Source organism: Cryptosporidium hominis (assembly GCF_000006425.1).
Source record: "Cryptosporidium hominis TU502 chromosome 6 CHRO016168, whole genome shotgun sequence".
NCBI classification, from domain to species: domain Eukaryota; phylum Apicomplexa; class Conoidasida; order Eucoccidiorida; family Cryptosporidiidae; genus Cryptosporidium; species Cryptosporidium hominis.
This window is the reverse complement of record NW_667443.1, coordinates 1-23,946: the sequence shown is the minus strand read 5'-3', so window position 1 is coordinate 23,946 and position 23,946 is coordinate 1. Positions and strand designations below refer to the sequence as shown.

General features: G+C 33.6%; 12 protein-coding genes across 12 annotated transcripts; 6 read left to right on the top strand and 6 right to left on the bottom strand.

The window, feature by feature from the left end:
- Positions 1-647: 647 nt before the first annotated feature.
- Chro.60536 (splicing factor 3a subunit 3) lies at positions 648-1,496 on the top strand. The annotated part of the gene is made up of 1 exon (XM_663027.1): positions 648-1,496. One exon carries the CDS (start codon positions 648-650, stop codon positions 1,494-1,496), a length of 849 nt encoding a protein of 282 aa, XP_668119.1.
- Positions 1,497-1,795: 299 nt separating this feature from the next.
- Chro.60535 (hypothetical protein) lies at positions 1,796-3,376 on the bottom strand. The annotated part of the gene is made up of 1 exon (XM_663026.1): positions 1,796-3,376. One exon carries the CDS (start codon positions 3,374-3,376, stop codon positions 1,796-1,798), a length of 1,581 nt encoding a protein of 526 aa, XP_668118.1.
- A 2,621-nt stretch (positions 3,377-5,997) lies between these two features.
- On the top strand, positions 5,998-8,463 carry Chro.60534 (spt5-like transcription initiation protein). Its single annotated transcript, XM_663025.1, has 1 exon — positions 5,998-8,463. One exon carries the CDS (start codon positions 5,998-6,000, stop codon positions 8,461-8,463), a length of 2,466 nt encoding a protein of 821 aa, XP_668117.1.
- Positions 8,464-8,916: 453 nt separating this feature from the next.
- Chro.60533 (hypothetical protein) lies at positions 8,917-9,294 on the top strand. The annotated part of the gene is made up of 1 exon (XM_663024.1): positions 8,917-9,294. One exon carries the CDS (start codon positions 8,917-8,919, stop codon positions 9,292-9,294), a length of 378 nt encoding a protein of 125 aa, XP_668116.1.
- Positions 9,295-11,397: 2,103 nt separating this feature from the next.
- On the bottom strand, positions 11,398-12,024 carry Chro.60531 (ribosomal protein S8). The annotated part of the gene is made up of 1 exon (XM_663023.1): positions 11,398-12,024. The coding sequence occupies one exon, from the start codon at positions 12,022-12,024 to the stop codon at positions 11,398-11,400; it is 627 nt and encodes a 208-aa protein (XP_668115.1).
- Positions 12,025-12,485: 461 nt separating this feature from the next.
- On the bottom strand, positions 12,486-12,740 carry Chro.60530 (ribosomal protein L26). Its single annotated transcript, XM_663022.1, has 1 exon — positions 12,486-12,740. The coding sequence occupies one exon, from the start codon at positions 12,738-12,740 to the stop codon at positions 12,486-12,488; it is 255 nt and encodes an 84-aa protein (XP_668114.1).
- A 601-nt stretch (positions 12,741-13,341) lies between these two features.
- Chro.60529 (mRNA export protein) lies at positions 13,342-14,343 on the bottom strand. The annotated part of the gene is made up of 1 exon (XM_663021.1): positions 13,342-14,343. One exon carries the CDS (start codon positions 14,341-14,343, stop codon positions 13,342-13,344), a length of 1,002 nt encoding a protein of 333 aa, XP_668113.1.
- A 480-nt stretch (positions 14,344-14,823) lies between these two features.
- Chro.60527 (multi-pass transmembrane protein) lies at positions 14,824-15,372 on the top strand. Its single annotated transcript, XM_663020.1, has 1 exon — positions 14,824-15,372. One exon carries the CDS (start codon positions 14,824-14,826, stop codon positions 15,370-15,372), a length of 549 nt encoding a protein of 182 aa, XP_668112.1.
- Positions 15,373-16,015: 643 nt separating this feature from the next.
- Chro.60526 (ankyrin-related protein) lies at positions 16,016-16,990 on the top strand. The annotated part of the gene is made up of 1 exon (XM_663019.1): positions 16,016-16,990. The coding sequence occupies one exon, from the start codon at positions 16,016-16,018 to the stop codon at positions 16,988-16,990; it is 975 nt and encodes a 324-aa protein (XP_668111.1).
- Positions 16,991-17,466: 476 nt separating this feature from the next.
- On the bottom strand, positions 17,467-18,426 carry Chro.60525 (DNA-directed RNA polymerases iii 39 Kd polypeptide). The annotated part of the gene is made up of 1 exon (XM_663018.1): positions 17,467-18,426. The coding sequence occupies one exon, from the start codon at positions 18,424-18,426 to the stop codon at positions 17,467-17,469; it is 960 nt and encodes a 319-aa protein (XP_668110.1).
- A 315-nt stretch (positions 18,427-18,741) lies between these two features.
- Positions 18,742-20,187, bottom strand: Chro.60524 (glutamine synthetase). The annotated part of the gene is made up of 1 exon (XM_663017.1): positions 18,742-20,187. The coding sequence occupies one exon, from the start codon at positions 20,185-20,187 to the stop codon at positions 18,742-18,744; it is 1,446 nt and encodes a 481-aa protein (XP_668109.1).
- A 355-nt stretch (positions 20,188-20,542) lies between these two features.
- On the top strand, positions 20,543-23,149 carry Chro.60523 (WD40 repeat myosin-like protein). Its single annotated transcript, XM_663016.1, has 1 exon — positions 20,543-23,149. The coding sequence occupies one exon, from the start codon at positions 20,543-20,545 to the stop codon at positions 23,147-23,149; it is 2,607 nt and encodes an 868-aa protein (XP_668108.1).
- The last annotated feature ends 797 nt before the right edge of the window (positions 23,150-23,946 follow it).

Here is a 23,946-nt window from a genome sequence, read left to right as displayed (position 1 = left end):
AGGTTTAAGTTTAAATAGTAAGTTACTTTGATTATTTCAATATATTTCTGAATAATCAAATTTACATTATTTTAGACACAAAGTCGTCAGGATCAAAGGATTCTTTATGGACGAACTTTTATAGTTCAATAAAGTCAGCAAATTCTTTAGAAGGTGTTCCCAATGATCTAATAAGACAATCTGAATACAATATTAGATCAAAGGCTCTGGAGGAACTAGTTATAGAGACAATTAGAGGAGTAAAACTTGATGATATATTCATTCCAGAAGAGGACCTAGGAAGGAGATTATGTTTGGAGCAACATTATAGCAGGTATATTAATCTTAAGAAGTTAAAGAACTATAGGGAAACAACTTATATTAATGGTGAATTGGAGAGATTGAGAAGAAAAGGGAAGGCAGTGGATAATAGCACTCAGGCTGGGATAGTTTTTGAGGAGATTGACTTTGACACATACTTGAAAGTTTTTGATAAGTTTTCAAGTATTCCAAGGTACTTTAGGTATAAGGATAATGATTACGATGAGTATATTACAAATTTATTGGAATATTTACGGGATTTTTTTCTTAGAATTCATCCTTTGTTGGATAAAGGAACAATTCAGACCGAGCTAAATAAAGATTTTGAGGAGGAGTGGAGAAATGGGATGCTATCAGACTGGAGAGTTCCCACATGTGAGATGCTTTACTATTCTAAGCCTTTCGATAAGCTATTTTTTTCGGAAGGGACTTACAATTCTCATGTTAAAAGTAAGCATTTTAGTAGAGAAAACTCCAAATATACGGGACTTCCTAATGAGGAAAAGGATAGATTAAGAGAAGAAAGCTTAGAAAGAGACAAGAGTATAGCTAGAAAAGAATTTTTTGTCAGCAAGTTTTCTCAACTTCTCTCAGTACAAAGAAGAGAAGCAATTGATCATGTAAATAAACTACAGAGCAGCACTAGAGAGGAGTTGGAGATAGATAAACAGCTAGAGATGGAAAATGGTGGCTTGGAGACTTTAATAACAGAACTAAATGATTGTTTGAACAAAAATAAGTCAAAAGGGGACCGAAATTCAAGCAAAATGGAGTTTGATACAGATTCAGACGATGACTTTGATGAACTTCAAGAGAAAGTATATAATCCTTTAAAACTTCCTCTTGGACCAGATGGGAGGCCAATGCCGTATTGGCTTTACAAGCTGAATGGTTTGGGAATTGAATTCAAATGTGAAATATGCGGAAACTGTAGCTACTGGGGAAGGAGAGCGTTTGAGCGACATTTTTCAGAAACTAGACACGCTAATGGGCTAAGTGCTTTAGGAATTCCAAATACTTGCCACTTTAAAGAGATCACAAAAATTTCAGATGCTCAAGAACTTTACTCAGCTCTTTGTAAGCAGGCAAAAGACCTTTCATTTGACGATCAAAACTACGTTGAAATGGAAGATTCCCAAGGAAATATCTTGCCTCTCAAATCTTTCCAGGATTTGTACAGACAAGGACTTATATAGTAGAATCAATTAAAGTTAGAAATTAAGATTTTTGTTTTCTGTAATTTATTTTATTTTCCCTTCATATATTATACCGGCGTTACATGCAAGGTTGCGAGTTAATTTTATCCACATGTAAATTTGCAAATTCTTGCAAACAAATAAATACCGGTATATTTACGTGTGCATATAATTACATGTGGATAGTGATAATAGTTAAAATTAAGGAAATAAAAATATTAAAATTAGTAGTTTTAGATGGAAATAGATAATTAGGAGTTTTAACCAAATTCAAAATTAAAAATTAAATCTATGACTAATCATGTGGAAGGTGATTTAGGTGGGTTCATATTCGCGTTATTTCCAATAGACCTTGAAGATGAAGACGGAGAATGTATATGAGATACAGTAGGAGAATAAGGGTGTGACCTTTGGTTTGCGGTCTCATCCCTACGAGATTTAATATCCCAATTTATATTAATATTGGGCAAAATCGCTTCAGGATTAGTTTCTATGGGGAAGTTCTGAGGAATCTCAGAAGCAAACATTTCTGGAGTATGGAAAGTTACGGTATTGTTTTTGTCATTGGCAAATGCTTCCCAATATTCCCAGAGTGATTTAGGAATACGAATTTTCAAATCAGCTCTCCCAGGTGGTTTATGAGGAACAAAGCATTTGAGATATGCAAATCCTTGAGAGTAAATATTTCTCATCTCATTATCAGATTCAGGAGGCTCTCCTAATTCTTTAAGAGTGAATCTTCTTGCTTGGGTGAGCACACCATCTCCCCAATCAACAAGTAATTCACAATCAAGTGCCCATAAATCCCTTACAAGTCTAGCTCCTGGCCAATTGAAGGTGAGTTTGATATAACAAACATTCACTGGAAGTGGTCTGTGGCTAATTGATGGGAATATATTTGGGAGCACAGAAGATATAAGTAAAAAGGGTTCTTCTGGATTACTTATATTATTTGTGGATTCATCTCCTTTTGGTTCACTCATCACATTTTCTACAATGGAAGAGTCGAATTTAGATCCATTTCCAGGGTTAGAAGTGTTAAATGATGGGTGAATATTGATTTGCGTATTGGAGCCCTTAAACTGAATGAGTTCTTCGTAAACATGTTTGGTTGCAGCTCTGAATAAGTTCATTATTTTATTCTGGAGAATATATTCGACATTTGAAGTTGGAATCATATTGCCTGTGTTAAAACCATCTTGAGCAAGACTTTCAATGAATACAGAATTTTTACCTTCTGTTTCATGATTTGAACTTGAAAGATAGGTACCATCACTTTTCTCTCCATTAATATTTCTAGAGAAGACAGGACCTATCCTCTTCTCTAGCATCGATTTCTGGGGGGAATTAAATCCTCCATCTTCAGCTTTGTATGACAAATGCATATTTGTATTTTGATTTGAGTCAAAATCCAGGATTCCAATATGCCTCATTACAAGCCTCCAACACGTTGGAGATCTTTGGTAATGCTCTGTTGCAAATTTCTGTTTTAATATGTGTTTGCCACACACTCTACACAAAGTTCTCTCAGTTTTATTCCACTGAAAATCAATTCTTGAATCTCCAACAAACTGGTCACCTCTAGTTACTTTTCGTTCTCTAACATTCTCGCACTTTGGAAATTCCCAAATTCTTCCAAATAATCCATCAACAAGAGCTGCATTCTCTACTCCAGCAAGCCTTTGACTTATTGGGTGAATTATTGCTCTTCTTTCTGGAGAAAGTGATTCCATTGGTACTACTACCCAATCTGTACCAGAAAATAATACTGGACCTTTTGAAGTTGCTTCAGAAAGAATTGTTCTTCCCCAGTTATTTTGAATTCCACTACTTTCATCCTTTGAACCTTCACCTTTATTAGTTTCAGATGATGCACGCATAGAATTTTCCGGAAATCCAATTGTTAGATTTCCAAATTTACCACAAAATAAAATATTTTAATGTCGCAGCTCAAAATCAAAGAATAAAAATCAATTCCTTGAGATTAAAAAAGAAAATTTATAAAATTAATAATTGCTATTTATAGTAATTATGTTGAAGCCTCAAGATTTCCTATCTTGGCTACTCCAATTTATTTCGATACTGGGTTATATTAAAAATCAACCTTAAATCATGCAGCAAAAAGATGGCGCCTTCCTATGCATGTCAAATGTCTCATTTTAATAATCATAAATGCTAAAATTGTAATTCAATAAATAATGGATAGGCGAAATAATCGTAATAATATCAACATGAAACTTTGACAGATAATATTTCAGATTATTGTAAGATTATATTTTAGTTTTGGGTGAATAATATTATTTTACTGGTATATGGGTAATGTAAATGGAAATCTATAAATTACATATTTTGAGAAATTTAAGGATTATAACAGGAAATAATCAGCATTTTGGTTAATGGCCCATTATAATAACAGTAGTGAGAGACTTTTGGATAATGTTTAATTATTAACTTTCAGTTTGACAGAATTTGATGGAATTTTGGCCATTATTTTTTTTCCCTATAATTATTTATTTAAATTCTTAAAGTATGAGAATCAATATATTGATGGAAAAGGATATAACAATTAGTGGTCATTATTGTTTGCAATATTTATGGAATAAGTTAGATCTAATAATCATTTACTTCAAAATTGGTTAAATATTTCTTCAACCCTAAAGTTTTTCTTTAATGGAAAAAAGATTTTAACAAGAGATATTTATATTGGGATTTCTTTTTTTATTATAATTGAACTATTCTCTATGGGAATAGATTTTTCAGTATAAAAGTATTTTTTCTTTCAAATACTGAGCTTAAGTTTGGTATTCATAATAATAATCAAATATTTCAAATCAAATCAATTCATAATGGTTATTGACAAAAAATTACTAAGGATTCTTCACAAAAACAATACAAAAACGAGGAGGGAGTAAGAAGATCTATATGAACTGAATCATTTAATGTATTTCGTGATTAGTGGCGCCCAATAGTGGAAGCAACCATATAATTTTTTAATTTTAAAGCTATAGTTAGAATTTGATAATTGGCATAATTTTAGGCAAATTAGGAGAGAGGAAATAGTAATAATAGTAGTAAAGTAGTTATAGTAGCGGGAATACTTATAGGGAAAGGGGGAGAGAAGAGGAGGGAGAAAATAGCTATATCTCAGACTTTCCTAGAATATACAATGATTTGGGGCAGGCTAAATGACGTGTGGGAAGACAAATTCCACTAGACATGGTGGTAGTTGGTACCTGTTTCTTTCATTTACTTAAACAGAATATAGGTACCTTTTTTTTTTTTATATATTTCGAGGCCAAAATAGCGTTCACAAATTAGTTGAAATACAAATGAACAATCGGGTAACGATAATTTGAATGCAAATTTCTGTTAGATTTGCATTCAAATATACCGATTACATGTTCATTAGGGTGGGGAAGTGGCTAATGAGTAGATTACTTTACAAAAATTTGTACGTAATAGTAGTTTTTTGCTTCTTTATTAGCAACCTTTTTTACGGGGAGTTGTGGGTACCATTCAATGGATTGTTAAGGCTGATAGTATTAATATTAATGGCAGCAGTAGTGGTTGTAATGGAATTAAAATAAACGGTAAAAGTACTTACATATATATTTATATATATATTTTTGTCCCATTAATTGAGTAGCTTCAGAAATTTTAGCGCATTTTATTTATTAAATTTATTTATATAAAAAAAATATATTATAAAGAATTTGCGGATTATAATATATCGGCAAATTTGAAGGCCTTGGATAATAGCTGAGTAATAGAGTTTTCGATATCCAGCATAACTTCAGTCTAAAAATTTATTACGAGAAAGGCCAATCTATTATTATATTAGAGTTTTAAATTTTTCGGGGCTTTAACACATTTTCTGTGATGTCAAAGTTTGAGGAGGATGAACAACCAGTAAGTTTTAATTGAATCTTATACGTAAATATGGTTTTATAGACTATGCTGGAGATCTAGAAAAATGATCAACAGCCCCTTACTCTGATAATAGTTCTGAAATACCATATTACTAATATGTATAGTTTGTTTTAAATTGATCTTTAAATAACTTGTTTAACTTGAATCCTTTACCAAATAGATAATATCATCGGAAGAAGAATTACCACAAAGATCGGAGGATGAGGAGGAAGAGGAAGAAGAAGAAGAAGAAGAAGAAGAGGAATCACAGGACGATGAAATAGATTCAGAAGACTCTGATAACGACTCTCCACCAAAGAAGAGGAAAAAAAGTTCAGAAGGGAGGGATAGGAGTGTTTCCTCATTAAAGCATTCAAAACGTAGTAGTAATAGCGGAAAGAAGAAAAGCTCCAAGAAACGTTCGTATAATAATGTGAATGCATTTTTAGATGTTGAGGCTCTGGTTGGTGAGGATGATGAAGAAGATGAGGGTGAATATTATGAGGATATTTATCAAGAAGAGTCGGAATATGCTTCAAATGCAGCTGAAATTGGAGCCAGACGAAGAGCTGATCTTGAACGTGATGAGAATATGGGTAGAAGGCACTTAGGGGGTGCTGGCCATTTAGAAGAAGCAATTGCACAACTTGAGCGTAGATATGAGCAAAAAGAAGGTGGAGAAGTAAGTGAGGTTGAGCGGGAGACTGAATTTGGTAGTTCTGAGGTAACAAGTTCTGTACAGGCTTGCGATGTACTTCCAACTTCAAGAGACCCAAAATTATGGCTTGTTAAAGTTGACCGCGCTGGGCTTGAAAAGGATATTTGTATTGCTTTAGTTCAAAAAGCAGCAGAATGCCAAAAACAAGGCAAAGAATTGCCAATTTTATCCGCATATGTTGCTTCAAGTTATAGAGGTTATATATACGTGGAGGCAGAAGCACCAAATTTTGTTAATGAAGCACTTCAGGGTTTTACGGGAGTTCGCCTTTCTTCTATAAAAATTATTCCAGTTAAAGAAATGACTCGAGTATTTTCTGTGGATATGCAGGAAAAGGAGCAGCTGATGCGTGAAAGTTGGGTTAGAGTTAGAAGTGGGATTTATGGAGGCGATTTAGCTCAAATTTACGAGGTTGATGAACATGAAGCTAATGTGATTTTGCGGCTTGTACCTAGATTGGATGTTCCTGCACTTATAAGAAAATCCCAGAATTCTCAAGACGTTAGCTTTTCTAAATCCAGAATCAGACCACCAGCAAAACTATTCGATAGAGATAAAGTTGAATCACTTGGTGGAGTAGTTGAACTCACTCACTTACGTGGAACAGTGAAATTTGCAAACCAGCTTTTTGAACAGGAAAAAGGATATCTTCTGAAGAAAATGAAAGCAAACCGTTTAGTTGTTGGGGATGCGGTTCAACCAACAATTGAGGAGATCAAGAGATTCTTTGGCGTATCTGATTTATCAGAGGTGAATATTGATTCAAAAACTCTTCTTAAAACACAGAAATCCACCTCTTTCTTTGTTGGCGATACTGTTACAATAACAAGAGGCGAGCTGATAGGAATTAAGGCCAAGGTAGTAGCAGTAAACTCTGGAATTAATAAATCTTTGGAAGTTTTGCCAATAGACAAATCATTGGGAATCACTGAACCAATTCTCACTCAGGTTGATCTTGTTTGTAAATCATTCGATGTCGGAGACTCTGTTCAAATTGTTGAAGGCGTAAATGAGGGCGAATCTGGGTTAGTTACAAGCTTTGACCAAAATTATACAGTTGCTATAATTTATCCATTAAATGGAGCCCAACCAATAAGATGCCCAACCAATTTTCTTAAAAAAGTTTCTCAAGATGTTGTAGTTACTAGTGGACTTTCAACAGTGGATGGTTTTTCTCTTGATGACTTGGTACAGCTTTATAATGGTAAAGTTGGAGTTATAGTATTTGTAGGAAGGAATAAGAATCTGAGATTGTTAACTAGCACAGGAGAAACCATCACAATTAAGTCTTCCGAAATTTCATCAAAAAGAAATACTTCTCTCATGCATCGTATTCCTGATCATAACGGTAATATTTTTGGAGTAAAATCGACAGTTCAAATCTTAGAAGGCGCAAACTCTGGAAAATCTGGCAAAGTTGAGCATATCTGGAAATCCACTTGCTTTATCAAATTACAATCTAAGCTTGATGATGGTGGATATTTTACTTGCGAAGGACGACAACTTTTGACATTAAAGACGGCTGAGAGCAGCCGAATGGATGCTGCTATAAAACCCACAAATGGCCCTAAGAAGGGCAACTCTGGAGGTGGGAATTCAGGTGGAGGTTACAGAAGAGTTTATGGTATGGGCTTGCATTCCAACAGAAGAGGCGGACCAGATGATGCCTTTATTAATCAAAAGGTTAGAATACTTAGAGGCAAACATAAGGCTCTCCTTGGCTCCATACGTGGATTTAAAGGTAATAATGTTGAAGTTCTTCTTGACATTGGACCACACACAGTTCTTCTTCGCAGAGAAGATATAGTTCTTGTTGGCGCTACAATTGGAGGTGGCCAAGCTTCCAGCTTTGGTGGTCAGGCCAGGCAAATGAACACCCAACCTTCGTCTCAAGTAAAGCAACCAAATTGGACAGGTGGAAAGGAGCTTTCTCAGCAAAATTCGGGCCATACTGATGAAAACTCTAGCAATCACCCTCTATTTTGTAGAAGAGGGGTGGAGGTAACAGTAATTTCCCAAGGCGAATTCTTTAATCAAAAAGGAATTATATCAGACATTTTATTCCCACCTGAAGTTCCTCAAGTAACTTGCTATATTATTTTGATAATTAACGGTCAAATATGTCCTGATGAAATGATTGCAATTGCTCCTCAAAGTATTACTCCAAATAAGCCTGTTCCTGGTGAAAATTCTATTTCTGTTTCCCCTCAAACTGGAGTTTTTACTGGAATAATAGATTCTGTTGAAGGAGATGATTTCCTCATTTTGGATAGTAATAGACAGTCCACTACAAAAGTTTCTGGCCAATTTGTATTCAAATATCACACTCCTCCAGAATAATATTCACCAAAGTTCTTAGTAGATTTAGTTGATAGATTACTTTTTATTAATTTAAAAAAATTATTTTTAATTTAACTGAGTTTTTATTCTATTTTAATATAATGATTTAATTTAAATTAAAAAAAAGTCTTGTGGACAAAAATTTATGCATATACCGGTATTACTTGCAAATGCATGCGCGCATGCACATCCTCATACAAAAATAGCAATGACGTAAGCATATTACGTGGAATTGCATGTGCCAGTCTAAAAAAAATAAATACTGACTTTATATTTTTAGATAACACTAAAAAAATTATACATTTACATCAACTAGAAAAAATTTAGTTTTTGATGAGAATGATTAATAAGTAATATAATTAAGAGTGAAATTAAAACTTGCTTGAAAGTAGAAGTACCATATGACAGTTATATTCATTTTTAAGAGCCCAATTGAACTGAGAAATTGGTCAGATGGTACAAACAATTTTAAAAGTACTTTATATTTTGAGTTTTGTAGGTATTTCATTCAATCAAGCAACAGTTTCGAAAAGTAATGGCGATGAAAACTATTTCAAATTTTCATATTTGCAAGATTGGATGCCAGAATGGACAAGGAATAATGATAGATACTTATTTAACACATTATATTATGATCAAGAGAGCAATGAGGATGATGAGTTTGAATTGGGAACTACTGTAACAAAGCAAATTCAATGTAGAATAGTCATTTTGACTGCAGGAGATGAGGATTTTAACACATTAGTAGAGCTAGAAAGAAACAGAATCGAGTATTCAAGAAAACAAAAATATTGTTATCTTCACTTCTTTTGTAAAAAGACTAAAAAGTAAGTTTTAATACTCTTTTTAATGGCAAATTTGAATTTTTTTTTTCTCCTTAAAAAATTAGACAAGATGAATCTAAAGATAATAGTTCAAATAAAATTCAAGGTAGGTTTAAATACAGTATCTAAACTTACATTGACTTCAATTAGAACAAGAGTGTGCTTTTCCTCATTATTGGAGATATTTAGCAATTTGGAAGTTATTCACAAATCAAGAATTAGTAACATATAATAAAAAAATCGTAAATCTAAAAAGTATTGACTGGGTATTGTATATGGATTTGGATGCAATGTTTACAAATTATCAAGTCAAAGTTGAAGATATTATTGAAAGGTATACTTTAGCTAGCACTGCTTTAATTATTTCAGCTGATACTAAGTGTTTTGATGAGAGATATCCAATAAACAATGGAATAATGTTATTCAAAAATTCCTTATTTTCTCTTCAATTAGTTTTCCAAGTATTAATTAAACAGGTAAGTTTTAAATGACCAGTAATAGTTTAATGGAATGAGAAAAGTAATAGTTTGGTTATTTTTGACAATTATACTCATTTATATTCAAAGGCTTATAGAAATAGTTTGTTATATAATGGAGAGAATCACTGGAATGCTAAAGGTATGTAATAAGAGTCATTTGAATAATAATAATCAGTATCTATATTCACTCAATTTAATATTTTCTTTCTCTATTTTTTTTTTCAAGGTTTGAAAGATCAACCATTATTAACCAATATACTTGTAAAAGATAAAAATGAAATCGAAGCTGAAAAGATACTCAAGTATTGCACATTTGTAATGCAAAATAATTTAGATCTAAGTGGAATTATTTACTCGAGCGATCACATTACAGTAGTTTCGCCAAGAGTCATGAATTCTGTGAGGAGAAGTTCTACACATTTTAGAAAAGATAACTTACTTTGGCATTGGAGAAGTGGAGACTGGATTGCGCATTTATCAGGTTGGTTTATTATTCTAAAAAAAAGAAAACATATTAATAAGCGATCAATCTTTTGATTAATATAGGCCTTACACCAATGGCATCTTCATTAAGGAAAAAGTTTATTAAACAAGTTTGTGATTCATCTCCAGATGAAGTTTGCCCATTTAATGTAAGTTTATTATATATAAACTAATTCTTATTATATTAATCAATAACTTTGAATAATTAGATTATTATCGATCATAAAGAATTGGTGGATGTGGAAAACAAACTTTCACTAATTAGATATAAAAAAGAACTCAAACTTTTGAATCCAAGTAATGCAAAGAAAGCTAATAAAACTGGTAAAAAGAAAAAAAAGAAATCTAAGCCAAATGATAATAATTTAAATTCTAAATTAAATGAAAATAATAATATAAAGTTGGGAAAGTTTGGAAAATTTGATTCAAAAGATAATGAATTGAATATATTAAAAGTTGAAAGCATTAATACTTCTTTAATACAAGATTCTAAAAAAGAGGATTCTATTAAAAATTTTTCTGGGTCAGAACTTGGCAATACGGATTTCACTTTAAACTTGAATTCTGAAGTTGAACAAAACTCTGAAATATCTTCACAAAAAGAAATAATTCAAACACTTGTTCAGAATACAGGTCAAGAATCACCTTTGGAAAGAGAAGCCATTCCAGAAACAGAAAAAGAATCAATCTCTAATAGTGTACAGGCTATTTCAAAATTGATTAATTCTTCTGATTCTAATTTAGATAATGCTTCAATCTCAGATACAACGTTAGAGCAAGTTTCTGAACAAGAGCTTGAAATCAGTCTAACAAATAAAGAAGAGCAACCAGATAACCCAGTAGAAAAAACTCTTGTTGAAAATCAAGATTTCAGTTTTGAACAACTCTCTAACGATGTTGAAATAACCACTGGTCAGCAAGACTCAAATCAATAAATTAAAAGAAGAGAAATATAAGTATGGAATATATAGAGAAGAAACATAACATTAATCAAAAACTAGATCCAATAAACCCTAAATAACAGTTTAAACAACGATCAATAAAACGAAGAAATAAACCATAATTACAAATTGTAAAAAAGAATTAATACTTAATTTACTATGAAAATCTGATCAACTACTAAATAACTAATGGCATTATTGCAAAATTTACTTAGCTGCCTTCTTCTTTTCAAGCTTCTTCTTGTAGAACTCTAATTCTTTACCTTCAAGAATGTAGCCATCGCATCTACCACATTGACCTGGACGAGAAGAAACGCAAGCGAGAAGACGACCAATTCCGAATTGCTCCTCAACTAATGGGTCGATAACATTGTTCATCAATCTGGCCTTTCTAGTTGCAAGCAAGTGACCACTGGCCTTTTGAGCATCCTTTTCATCACTCTTTTCGTCAGCATTCTTACGTCTACCTAACTCAACACCATATCTTTGTAAATAGAATTGTCTAAATGGAGTAGCATCAATAACAACAATTGCATTCTTAACTAAAGTCTTTGTACGAACTAACTCGTTGTTAGATGCATTGTATACGACTTCCATAATACGTGCCTTTCTGGTAACACCCTGTGATCCCCATGAATAGTTTCCACTATCAAGTCTAAGAGCTCTAAACTTCTTGTTGCCACCTCTGCAACGAACAACTCTAACTCTTGGAGAGGCTCCGAGCTTAGTATTTGAGGCTGGACGACCCATTTCATACTTTCTCTTCTTAACAACAATTGGCATACGGCCACCAGTGGCACGATGCTTGTGACGGCTATCTCTGCTAATACCCATTCTAGATTTCTTCTAAATATTATTCCTACAACAGATGGAGATAAATCTGTCTTTAGTATTTCTATTATGCCGAGTCTTGGTTTTCTTAGCGCAATATTTTTTTATTTTTTTTAGAGACAGAATTTTTTTTGCTTTAATTTTTTCTTAAAAAAATGCAATTTATTACTAGTTTGATTATTATTATTTATTAATTTATATATAGGTACCTATTAAATTCCGTCTCTAATTAGGCGCCAACATTTGGGCGGGTCTGTCCATTCAGACATTTATTAATGTAAAAAACAACAAGCAAGTAATAGTACTAATATTAATGGTTAATAGATAGAAAAAACAAATAATTTGATAGAGTGCGGAAAGAAAGATACAAGACAAAAATACACTCACAATGAAAACAAAAACGACAATAAATTCCATAAACCGACTCAAAATTTACTATCACTAAAAGAAACTATATTGTTTACCTAGTCTAGATCTGCTGCATCAGCATTTGTGTACTTTCCTTTCTTAGTTGAGCGATTTTTGCGAGCAAGAAGTTCCCTTCTGTCTCTGTTTAATTTTAGCTTAGTAATGACAACATTTGACGGGTGAATTCCAATTGGAACAGACTCTCCGTTTGTCTTCTTTCTAGTGATTCTCTCAACGTTGATGACAAACTTCTTTCTGTGAACACGAGTAACAACTCCCTCGTAGTCATGGTTGGAACCTCTAATGACCATAACCTCGTCACCTTTTCTGATTGGTAATGATCGGACCTAATTAATGAAATTGGTTAGTCGAAGCTCAAAAAGTAATACAATCCATATAAAAAACTTACATTATACTTCTGTCTGAGCTCCTTTGATAAAGGAGAAGCCATCAACTCTCTTCTTTGAGTTGATGTGGTAGCGAAGTGGCTCTTTCTGCATTTAGAAGCAGATGAACTTACGTCTGTTTACGAAAAGAATTCAGTTAAACACCTCCTAATCACCATTTAACCATACAAAAAACTTACCCTTGCTAAACTTCATCTTTGTTTTTACCTTAAACTAAAATTTCTCAAACAATGAAATTTCCCTAACAAAACAGAGACTAATTTCAAAACCGCGGCGGCGTCTCTCTATTTCAATAATTTCAGTTAATTTTCCCGCCTAAAACATTTAATTTATTGTATTAATTTCCAATTGCATGCAGAAGATGGAGGGGAAAATTTAATTATAAATATATAATTAATTAGCAGGGAGCTATATTTCTAGAATTGAGTGTCAATATTTTGGGATTTTGTTTCCCTTTACTATAAAAGACATCTATATAGTGTTAATTTAGGCTGATATCTAGGTTCTAGCTACGTTTTCCCTTGGGACATACATGCTCATCATTCATTACGTGTAATAAGACTTTGTTGCAGCTGTTGTTAATCGCAGTATTATCATATCCTTTGCTCCAATCATAGCTTAGAGAATATGCAAGGAGTTTCCCAGACGGACTAAATTTAATATCAGTTACGGGAGCTGGCATTGTCTTCATGATTGTTAATCTGGATTTGTTATCTTTATCCCAAAAGGCTATAGCACCGTCACTCCCTCCGGTAGCAAACGTTCCATACTGTAGATGAAAATCAATGCTGTTTATGGAATAAGCAATATCAGGGCTGCTACTTGTGACTCTATGACATCTAAAAGGGAAGTTCTTATCTCTATGAGACTCCTCTATGTGGGCAATAGCACATCTACCTTCAATTGAGCCAATAGCAAAACCTGTTCTATCTGGGAAAAGAGATATTGATCTTGGTTGAAGCTTAAGCTGGGTTTGAATTCTCTTATAAGGAGTTGGAGTAATATTCTGGAGATTCCAGACATATACTGCATTATCTGCTGCTGCAACTACCAAGGCAGGATACTTGAGGTCCATTGCATATACTCTCTCTGGTATACTTAGAGAATAAATTGGATTCTGAGATTGTCCATTCCAGAATTTGATGGTTTTGTCCCAGCTTCCTGTTACCACAAACTTTTGTTCATCACACCAGAATATATTAGAAATAGGAGCATCATGTCTTCCTATTGTTTGACTTTGTCTTGATGACATATCATGCATCTTAAGCTCATTATCGCATCCTCCAGAAAAGAGATACCTGCTATCTGAACTTATGGCACAGTCCAAAACTGGTGCAGAATGCTGAAAAGAAGCTCCTATAAAGACAATTAGTAAGTCATTAAAGACTTTAGGGGAAATCAGAAACTTACCAAACCGAGTGTTGACAGAATTTCCGCCCATATGTTGTACCTCCCAAACTGTGACGGATTTATCCCAAGAAGATGCAGCTAATAGAGAAGAATTCATTGACCAGCATACCTAAACAAGACAATAAAATGAGCAAATGCTCTAAAGTGGATGTTTCAAATCTGGAGTAGTCTTTCATTGTATGGCTTATCCAAGATTCTATTGAATTTGAGTAACTTACCTTACTGATAGAGTCATTTGGGCAGTTGGAGAGTTCAATACTATTATTCACATTGTACTTATTCTGGGACCCAAAAGAAGAAGTAGAAAACATTTTTCTTGTCTCCGAAGAGTAATCTTCTTGGACCTGTAAATTTCTAACTTATATATTTTTTCCACTAATTAATTTGTGGGAATTTATCGCGCCTTTAAATAAATTACGTGTAAAAATTCGTGAATACCGGCATAGTGAAATTTTTTGGTTATTTGGGCAAAAATTATTTGTTCATTTAAAGTTGAATAAGGCAGAATTCCTTCTATGATAGCTAAACGATGAGAATTGCTTGATGAAAGGTTAAGTGTGTTTAAAAAATATGAACAATGAAAAATCTTAATGGTAACAATATCTGTAATTTCGAGGAAAACGCAGAGACAACCAAGATTGAGACAAACGACTTCAAAGATTACCAGTTCCAAACAACCTACTATGGCAATTCTGTGGCTAAATTTAATGCCTCAAAGAAAAGAACATATTTTCCTATAGTTTTGGTTTCAGGAATAGCCTATATTGCTACTCAAATCCTTAATAAAGGGGTTTTTAGCCTTTCAACTTGGCTGAGAGTCATCCCAATTTTAATGATTTTCTTGATATATTATAGAAAAGTTAGAGTTAGACGTCAATCAATCTTGATTTTCTATGGAATTGGAGTCCAACTAGAGACGGAATATCTTTTTGGAAGATCCTGTTCTTTCATTGAAACTACAAAGATAATCTCTGCTGTTATCTACGACAAAATGACTTATATGGAACTTTCTCCATGTATTGGACTCATAATTAAAGACGAAAAATCCCTAGTAGTTCCGTTTTCTGATTTCAAAATCCCCACAAAAAAGAACATAATTATCTACAATGCATTAAAGATGATTTAATTAACAAAATAGGTGATCATTACACATATTCAAACTATTTAATTTAGATAAATTTATAGATTTCTCAATATATTACTTTTACATTTTCGTATTGATCTTTGTTCATAGAAACAGGTTGGCGCCAACATACTCGAATTCGCGTTATTATCCCGCAAAATGCAGACCCAAATTGCATTGCTCGAGGATGAGAAGTTCCTCACAATTATAATTATAAATCATAGGATAATTGGAAAGGAATTGTACAAACAAAAAAATTAAGGGCATTATTTGTTGTGGGTAAAGTGGCAGACTGCTGGTTTAGGACAAATAGTTAATTGGCAGTAGCCTCAGTATAGAATTATCCTTAGGTTTTTCAGGCGTCAGAATGCCCAAGGGATTTTGATTGTGGTAGCTGAAGGATTTGTAAAGATTCAACACAAAAGGTGGTAAATAGAGTCTACCTTGAGAATTAATAGAGTAAACATATATATTTTTTTGACATCTTTGTAATACTCGCAATCTGTGCTTATTTTTGGTGAAATTAAATCAATTGAGAAACAGGAATAAATTATAAAGAATTTTTTTTAAATAACAATTTGATTAATAATTGTTTTTAAAATTATTGAATTAGAGAGGAAGTATAAACTGTGTCCTTTATTTTTCTATGGATAATCAACAGTCGGAGCTAGAAAGCACTAAATACAGTGAAAGCTCATCCAATACAAAAGCTTTAGCTAGCCTTAAAGGAAGCTTACCAGAGGACTGTTATTATAGTGCAGATGAGGATTTCCAACTTGAAAATGAGGAGGCAGTGAATACAAATCTGATAGCTCCAAGTGGAAGATTTTCAAACTCGAACAGGAGCAATGGATTAAAGACATTAGGGAATAGCAACCAAGTTTACAAACAAGATAATATTCGAAGCCAAAAACTGCCTTCATTTGGGTTTGAGAACAGATTTCAGGATAATATTAAAGGAAAGGGAAGGACTTCTGGTAGTATTTATCGGTTAGATAAGACTGAGAGTGAAAAGGATACTTGCCAAGTTTGCGAGCTAGATACAAACTCAAGCTTGTCAGTATTGTCAAATTCTGAAGATAATATCTCAGAATTTAGTATATTAAGCGACACTGATGTATTTTCACTTCCTGCTGAAAGACAAAATTCATTAATACTTAAAGCTTCTAAGATTGGGAATCTTCAATTAGTTCGTCAACTAATTGCATCTTCCAAATTCAATGCAAATGCTACAAATGAAAAGGGATTTTCTTCGCTTCACTGGGCTTCTCTTAAAGGACATAGCCAAGTAGTTGAAGAATTGTTAAATGCCAATGCTGAACCCAATACTAAGAATGTTATGCTTTGTACTCCTTTGCACTTTTCAGCAAGCAATGGATTTGATGAGATAGTAAACAAACTATTAAATGCAGGAGCAAATCCAAATGCTGTGAGCGCTCTTGGAGATACACCTATATTTTCTGCCGCTTTTATGGGTCATGAAAATACTGTAAAAACATTACTTAAGAATGGTGCAGACCCAAACTACAAAAATAAGCAAGGCTTAACTCCTAAGGACGCAGCTGAATCACAAGGTCACTCAGAAATCGTAAAAATCCTGGAAGGCGCGTGCATGCAATAATTTTCAATTTGGACAAAATTATAGGTTGTCCACATGAATGCATGCATTCGTATATTGAGAATTGTATATTTTGAGGCCTATTAACATAGGAGTTTGGAAAATTGAATTGATTGTTGGCGATCTTTTTCTTCTGGACATTCCTAACAATGTTGTTAGGATTCAGGAATTCGTATGGAATATTAATATTAGAAAGTTTGTAAGGGAAAGGAGAGTTAGTAATGATGCTGAGCAATGATAATGCAAATTTCCATGTATAGGTAATAAGCTTAGAGGAGATGGTAGTTTTTAGGGATAGGAAGATAGGATATATAGACGAGATTCAGAAAACTTTTTAGGATTTAAGTCTCTAAGTTTAATAATATTAAAAAATTATTTGATTATTTTTATCAAGTACTTAGTGAATAATAGGAGTATAAATTATAATAATAGATTATCCTAGGATAGAGAGGATGCAATATAGATGGGCTGAAGTTATTTTATTCTGGCGATAGAGGTTTGCAATTTTTTAGCGAGTAATCAATATATTTACATAATTGAGGGCAGGGGAGTATTTGAGATTCAAATGACCAGGAGCATGTTTCAAAAACAGGGCAAGCCAAACAAGGAACATCTTCTGCCTCTGGAGTAACGGAGAGGGATTCTGGCCATTTTAAGCACATGAAAAAATTTTCATTTGAATTAGAATTTCCTCCTTTGACACATATAATTTTAAGTTCAACAATGAGCATATTTATTACGGATTGTAGATCTGAGAGTGATATATTCTTTCTTGCGGAAGAAGAATCCATATTCATATCATAATTGATGAATTCAAGTATTTCTTGGAGGGTACACTTTCTTTTGCTGTCAATAAAGGATATAATCTTTTCTTTAATACTATCTACAAAAGCCATATCAAACTCTCCGTTTTCGTAGAAAGTACCTCCAGAAAGCTCTTTAGAAGGTTCTAAGGAAGCTAAAATATAAACCTTTCTGTTCTTAACATGAATACTTTTAACTGGCCGGATAAGATTCCAATCATTGCATAATAACTTTACTGCTCGTTGTACAACATGTGTTTGTAAACCTGTATTTTTTCTAATATCAGCGGTCCAAATTCCTTGGTTACCTGCATCTTCTATTGAGCAAAAAACGATATACTCCTCATTGGAGAGTTTATTAAGTTTACATGCGACTTCTTCAGTTCTTAATTGAAAAACTACTTTATTATTTACAGAGCTTAATAATCCAGATGGCCTATTTTTTTTTACAGAGCAAAGCCTTTTCTCAGTAAAAATATTCAGTACTCGTACAATTATAGAATTGTCCCAGCCTAACGATTTCAAAGAATCAGGACTGAGCTCGTTATTGTTTTGACAGCCATGAATATACGCCTCCTGCAATATAGCAGCTGTAATTTGCGTCTTACTGCCCCCAGCACCCCCAGGTTGACTCATTCATAAATAGAAAATAACTTAGTAACCCTTGAAAGGCTTGGCAAATTTCTCAAGTACTTTGTATTCTCTTACTTTTTTTATTACCTAAATCTTCATTTACGAGTATTTCAATTGATTTATTGACACTTGGCGCCCACTACGTGTGGCGCCAACTTACAAAACATTGCAACGGTCATTTGTATTCTTGCATGCATAACAGAACTGGAGCAAAAGAAAGAAATTTAGTAAACAGAAAATAAAAAAGTTAGTGTTTAAGACTGGATATTTGCATATAAGTGGGTTTGAGTTTTCAAAATATCATTCAATGTTTATAATTCAGTCATAATACAGTTCAAACTCTTTGGGGGTTGGAAAAGACTCAACTAGAACAACTTCGTCGCGTTTAAGCTTAATGTAGTTGAGAATAAACTCATGCGAAAAAACTCCATCTTTAATAAGGAATTCGTAATCTTCTTCAAGGTTTTGAAGAGCCTCAGTAAGTGATTTTGGCAAATTATATTCGTTACTTTGAGACTTAATGGTATTCAAGTAGGCAGCTGGGTGTATTTTATGCAAAATACCATCAATTCCAGCACACAAAATGGCAGAAAAAGCCAAATGAGGGCATGCAGATGAGTCAGGGATTCTAAATTCGATTCTTTGGGTTTTTGTACATGAAAACCCTGACAAAGGTATTCTAATAGAAGAGCTTCTATCACCAGCTCCATATGAAAGCTTAGTTGGAGTTTCATAGCCAGTAGCAAGTCTTTTATAACTATTGGTTGTGGGATTTGTAAAGGCCATAATAGCCTTTGCATGGGAGAGTATTCCACCAATGAAATAAAGAGCCTGGTTGGATAAATTATAATAACTTGATTCAGGGTCAAAGAATATGTTTTTTTCGTTTTTCCAAAGAGAAATATTGATATGCATTCCACTTCCATTATCATTTCCAAGTGGTTTTGGCATAAATGTGGCAGTTTTGTTATTTCTATGTGCAATTCCTTTTATAAGATATCTGATGGATTCTACAGTATCAGCTGACTGAACAAGGGTTGAGCAATGAACACCAATTTCATGTTGGCAAGTTGCAACCTCATGGTGGTGCTTTTCTACTGTTACTCCAATATTCTCAAGCTCTTCAAGAATTTCACTTCTCAATGATAAATCTCTATCTACGGGATAAGGAGCGCAATACGCCTGTTTTAGAGGTCTTCTACTTGCAAGATTTGGTCTATTATGGTGGTAAAAAGTCGCGTTGTTACCAGAATTCCAATAAGCCTCATCGCCATCTAAACAAAAATAGCTGTGGTTTGGTGAGTTGTTATAACTAACAGACTCAAATACAAAGAATTCAATTTCTGGTCCAATAAAACATTTATCAGCAATCCCGGACAATGAAAGAGCTTCTTGAGCTCTTTTTGAGATTGATCTAACACAACCAGGGGAAGGTTCTCCAGTATGGAATAATACAAAACAAGCAACATGGAGGGTTTTCCTGTCAAAAAATGGGTCAATCCAAACCTTCTCAAAGTCTGGAACGACGATCATATCCGAGAAGTCTCCAAACTGCATCCCTCTTACTGAGCTAGAATCGAATGCAATTCCTTTTTGCATATCTTTACCAGATTTAAACGAATTTGAACTAATTGTAATATGATGAAGAGATCCAAAAGTATCACAAAATGAGTAGTTCAAGTACTCAATATTTTCCGTCTGAATAGCGGAGTAAAGTTCATCAAAACTTCTGCATACGAAACTGGAAACTTTGAAGTTATTCATTCCTTTTACTGTTATAATTGAATAAAATAAAAGCTCCAGACTACGGGATGACAAATTAACAGTTCCCTAGATAAAAAAAAATTATGCATTTCAGTCGAACGAACCCCATGCTCCTCATTCTATCCCGGATATCTTGAATTTGCATTTTATAGCAAAAAACATGTATGGAGACCTTTTCCCGGTTAAAGGATGCTGAAAATCGTAAAGGCGCCAAAATTGGAGATCAATTAACCCCGGTCTAAATGCATTGAAAAATTTAATGTTTTTTATTAAAGTTTAAAGCTTCAAATAGAGAAAGTAAAAAAATTCAAGGCTCTTTTTGAAGGATTATTGCCACAATTCTCTGGAAATACTTATGAAGAACCCCAGAGATCTGGACTCAGGGACTGGCCTTTTCGGGCCAGGGTCACTTGTATGGATTCCATGTCCCAAAGAGGTTTGGAGGCCTGGCGTTGTCTCTAGAGTAGATGATTCACAGATTTCAGTCAAAGTTTCAAATGTGGTTGATGAGTTAACACTTGAGGAGGTTTCAGAGGAAGTTGTTTTTAAACTTCCTTTGGAGGTTGGATCTAACATGGCGGGGGGGCAGCTTCATATTAGAGCAGCTGAGCAACTTTCAGATTGTGGTGTGGTTACTCCGGACGATCTTTGCGAACTTACTCATCTCCATCAGCCTTCAATTTTGCATGCGATTAATTCTAGGTTTGATCTTGATAAGATTTATACATTTACCGGCCCAATTTTAATTGCAGTAAATCCATATAGAACTTTGGAAGGTTTCTATTCTATGGAGATGATTCAGAAGTTTAGGCTGAAGAGTAATTCCGATATTCCACATGTGTTTAGTGTTACTAATAAGGCATATACTGGAGTTTGTACTCAAAAGAAGTCTCAAACAATATTAATAAGTGGAGAATCTGGAGCTGGAAAGACTGAAACAACCAAGTTTGTTCTTCAATTTTTGACAGTTGTTGGGTCATCTAACAATAGTGTTAGCTCTGGTATTGTTGATTCAGGTACTGGAAATGAGAAAAGATATTCATTTGTTGAGGATCAGATTATTCAGAGCAATCCTCTTTTAGAAGCTTTTGGAAATTCTCAAACTTTGAGAAATAACAATTCCTCAAGGTTTGGAAAGTTTATTGAAATTCAGTTCTCTGAGTTGACTTCTAATTCAACTTTGGAGTCTGATTCAAGTTCAATGTGCATTAGCAGTGCCTGTATAAATACTTATTTGCTTGAAAAAGTCAGAGTATGCCACCAACAAAAAGGAGAGAGGAATTTTCACATATTTTATCAGCTTTGCTCTGCTGCTAAGCATATTATTTCTCAAGGATCTTCTCATGAAGGGAATCTGATATACAGATTCCCTTCACATAATACAGAGTCCATATTATTTTCGCGTAAAAATTCAGAGAATATTGTCTTGAATCCTCATTTGGCACAATTAAGGGAGCAATTATTCTCGAATCCTATGGAAATAGATCTCTCTCACATAGTTTCAGAGAAGAATTTTAAGTACTTGGAGGGTTCAGAATGCCAGGAAACTGACTTCCACCAATTTGAAAGGACATTATATGCTGTAAGAACTATGGGAATTACGAATGACCAACTTTATAATATCATCAAAATAATTAAAGCAGTCATGTTCTTGGGTAATATTACGTTTATAGAAAATGAGGGAGAGTCATCAATTCCTCATGAATCATGTTTCCAAGACTTGGAAATTGTTTCTTCATTACTTTCTATACCTAAGGATGGTATTGTTCGTCTATTAACTCGCCGAAAGATTCAGTTGAGAGAAGGAGAAATATTGAAACATTTAAGCGTACAAGAAGCTGAAACAACAAAAGATGCAGTTTCAAAAGCATTATATTCTCTAGTATTTGACTATATCTTGCATTTAGTGAACACTCAAATATCTAGAGCAAGAGAAAATGAAGCTAATGATGCTCACCAAGAAAAGGATAAAAAGGATTTGTATTGTGGGATTCTGGATATTTTTGGTTTTGAATGCTTTCCAAATAACAGTTTTGAGCAGCTTTGTATTAACTTTGCAAATGAAAGATTACAACAAATATTTAATGATTATATTTTCAACATTGAGCAAGATTTGTATATACAAGAGGATATTAGTTGGGATCCAATTGATTTTCCAGATAATGGAGATTGTGTTCAATTATTACAACAACAAAAGCCAGTTTTGGGAATTCTTCCAGCAATAGATGAAGAGTGTTTTGTTCCACAGGGATCAAATATTGGATTATTGAATAAATTAGTCAAGGAATATAGCGGAAAGAATACCAGGTTTGATATTGTTAAAAAGAAGCCAAACAACTTTGTGGTAGTCCACTATGCAGGCCCTGTTTCATACTGTGTTGATAACTTTATAGAGAAAAATAAAGACCAACTTTCTCATTATTCCACTGAAGTTTTATCAAGCTCAGAGAATCCTTGGGTTTCAGATTTGATAAAAGCTAAATTCTCAGATCATGTCTTAGATTCTGAATCAAACACCAAGTCAAAACGTCAACAAACTCTTGGATCATCTTTTAGAAACCAGTTAAACAAACTAATTTCAACTATTAAGCAAACAAATCCTCATTTTATAAGATGCATCAAACCAAATAGTAACAACTCCCCAGACGAATTTGATAGAATTTCTGTCTCAGAACAACTCAAGTATGGTGGGGTACTACAAGCTATCCAAGTTAGTCGTGCTGGATATCCTGTAAGATTTCCACATTTTGAATTTCTACTTGATTATATGATACTTTTTTCACCATGTGGACAACTTTCTATTAGTAAGTCTAGAGATGAATATGGTAAATGGTGTAGAAGTATATTAAATTCAGGTAAAGTTCAAGAAACAAAGAATGTAACTTCTTTGTCTAAATCAAATAATATAAGAAAGAGTCAGATCATTGAGTTAATGGGAGAATTTAAATTCTTCTGGGTTTGATTTCAAAATATGAACAACCCACTCAGTGGGCAGTTGGACTTACTAGAGTGTTTCTAAAGATTGAAGCTTTTCGAGATCTTGAACAACTTAGAGTACGTGTCAGAGATACAGCTTCTACAAAGATTCAGAGTCTGTGGAGGATGATTTTGTGTCGCAATCAATACAGAAAGGCTATTAAAGCCATTATTACCATCCAGAGTATCTGGAAAGGAGTTCTTTCCAGACGAAGATTTAAGTTACTACTTAAAGAAAAGGCTGCTTTGAAAATTCAGACAATTTTCCGAGGACATATTGCGCGCCAAAAGTTGAAATGCATGCAGTTATGTGTCAAAATGATTCAATCAAGATGGAGAGTATATTTGAGAAGAAAGGAAGCTGAAGAGAAATTGTATATTCGAAGGGTTTGTTTAATTCAGTCAACATTTAGGATGTATTTGCAGAGGAGATACTTTATTCGACTCTCAGGAAGTGTTTTGAAGGCTCAAATATTATGGAGGGGAAAACTTGCAAGAAGACAGTTCCAGAAGTTAAAGGAGGAGAAGAATGAGTTTAGTGAATTATTTGCAAAATACCAGGAGGCATTGATAGAGATTCAGAAATTAAAAGGCAATTGTTCACGTTTGGAGGACCAACTCTATAAGGCTTTATCAGAACGTAATTCTCTAAAGGATGAGAGGGAACAGCTAAATCAGGAGCTTTTGGCTCGTAAAGCTGAAGAGAGAACAGTTTCTGATTTGGGTACTATTTCTGATAGTATTGATCATGATAATAATCAGGACCAATACTATCAGAAATAG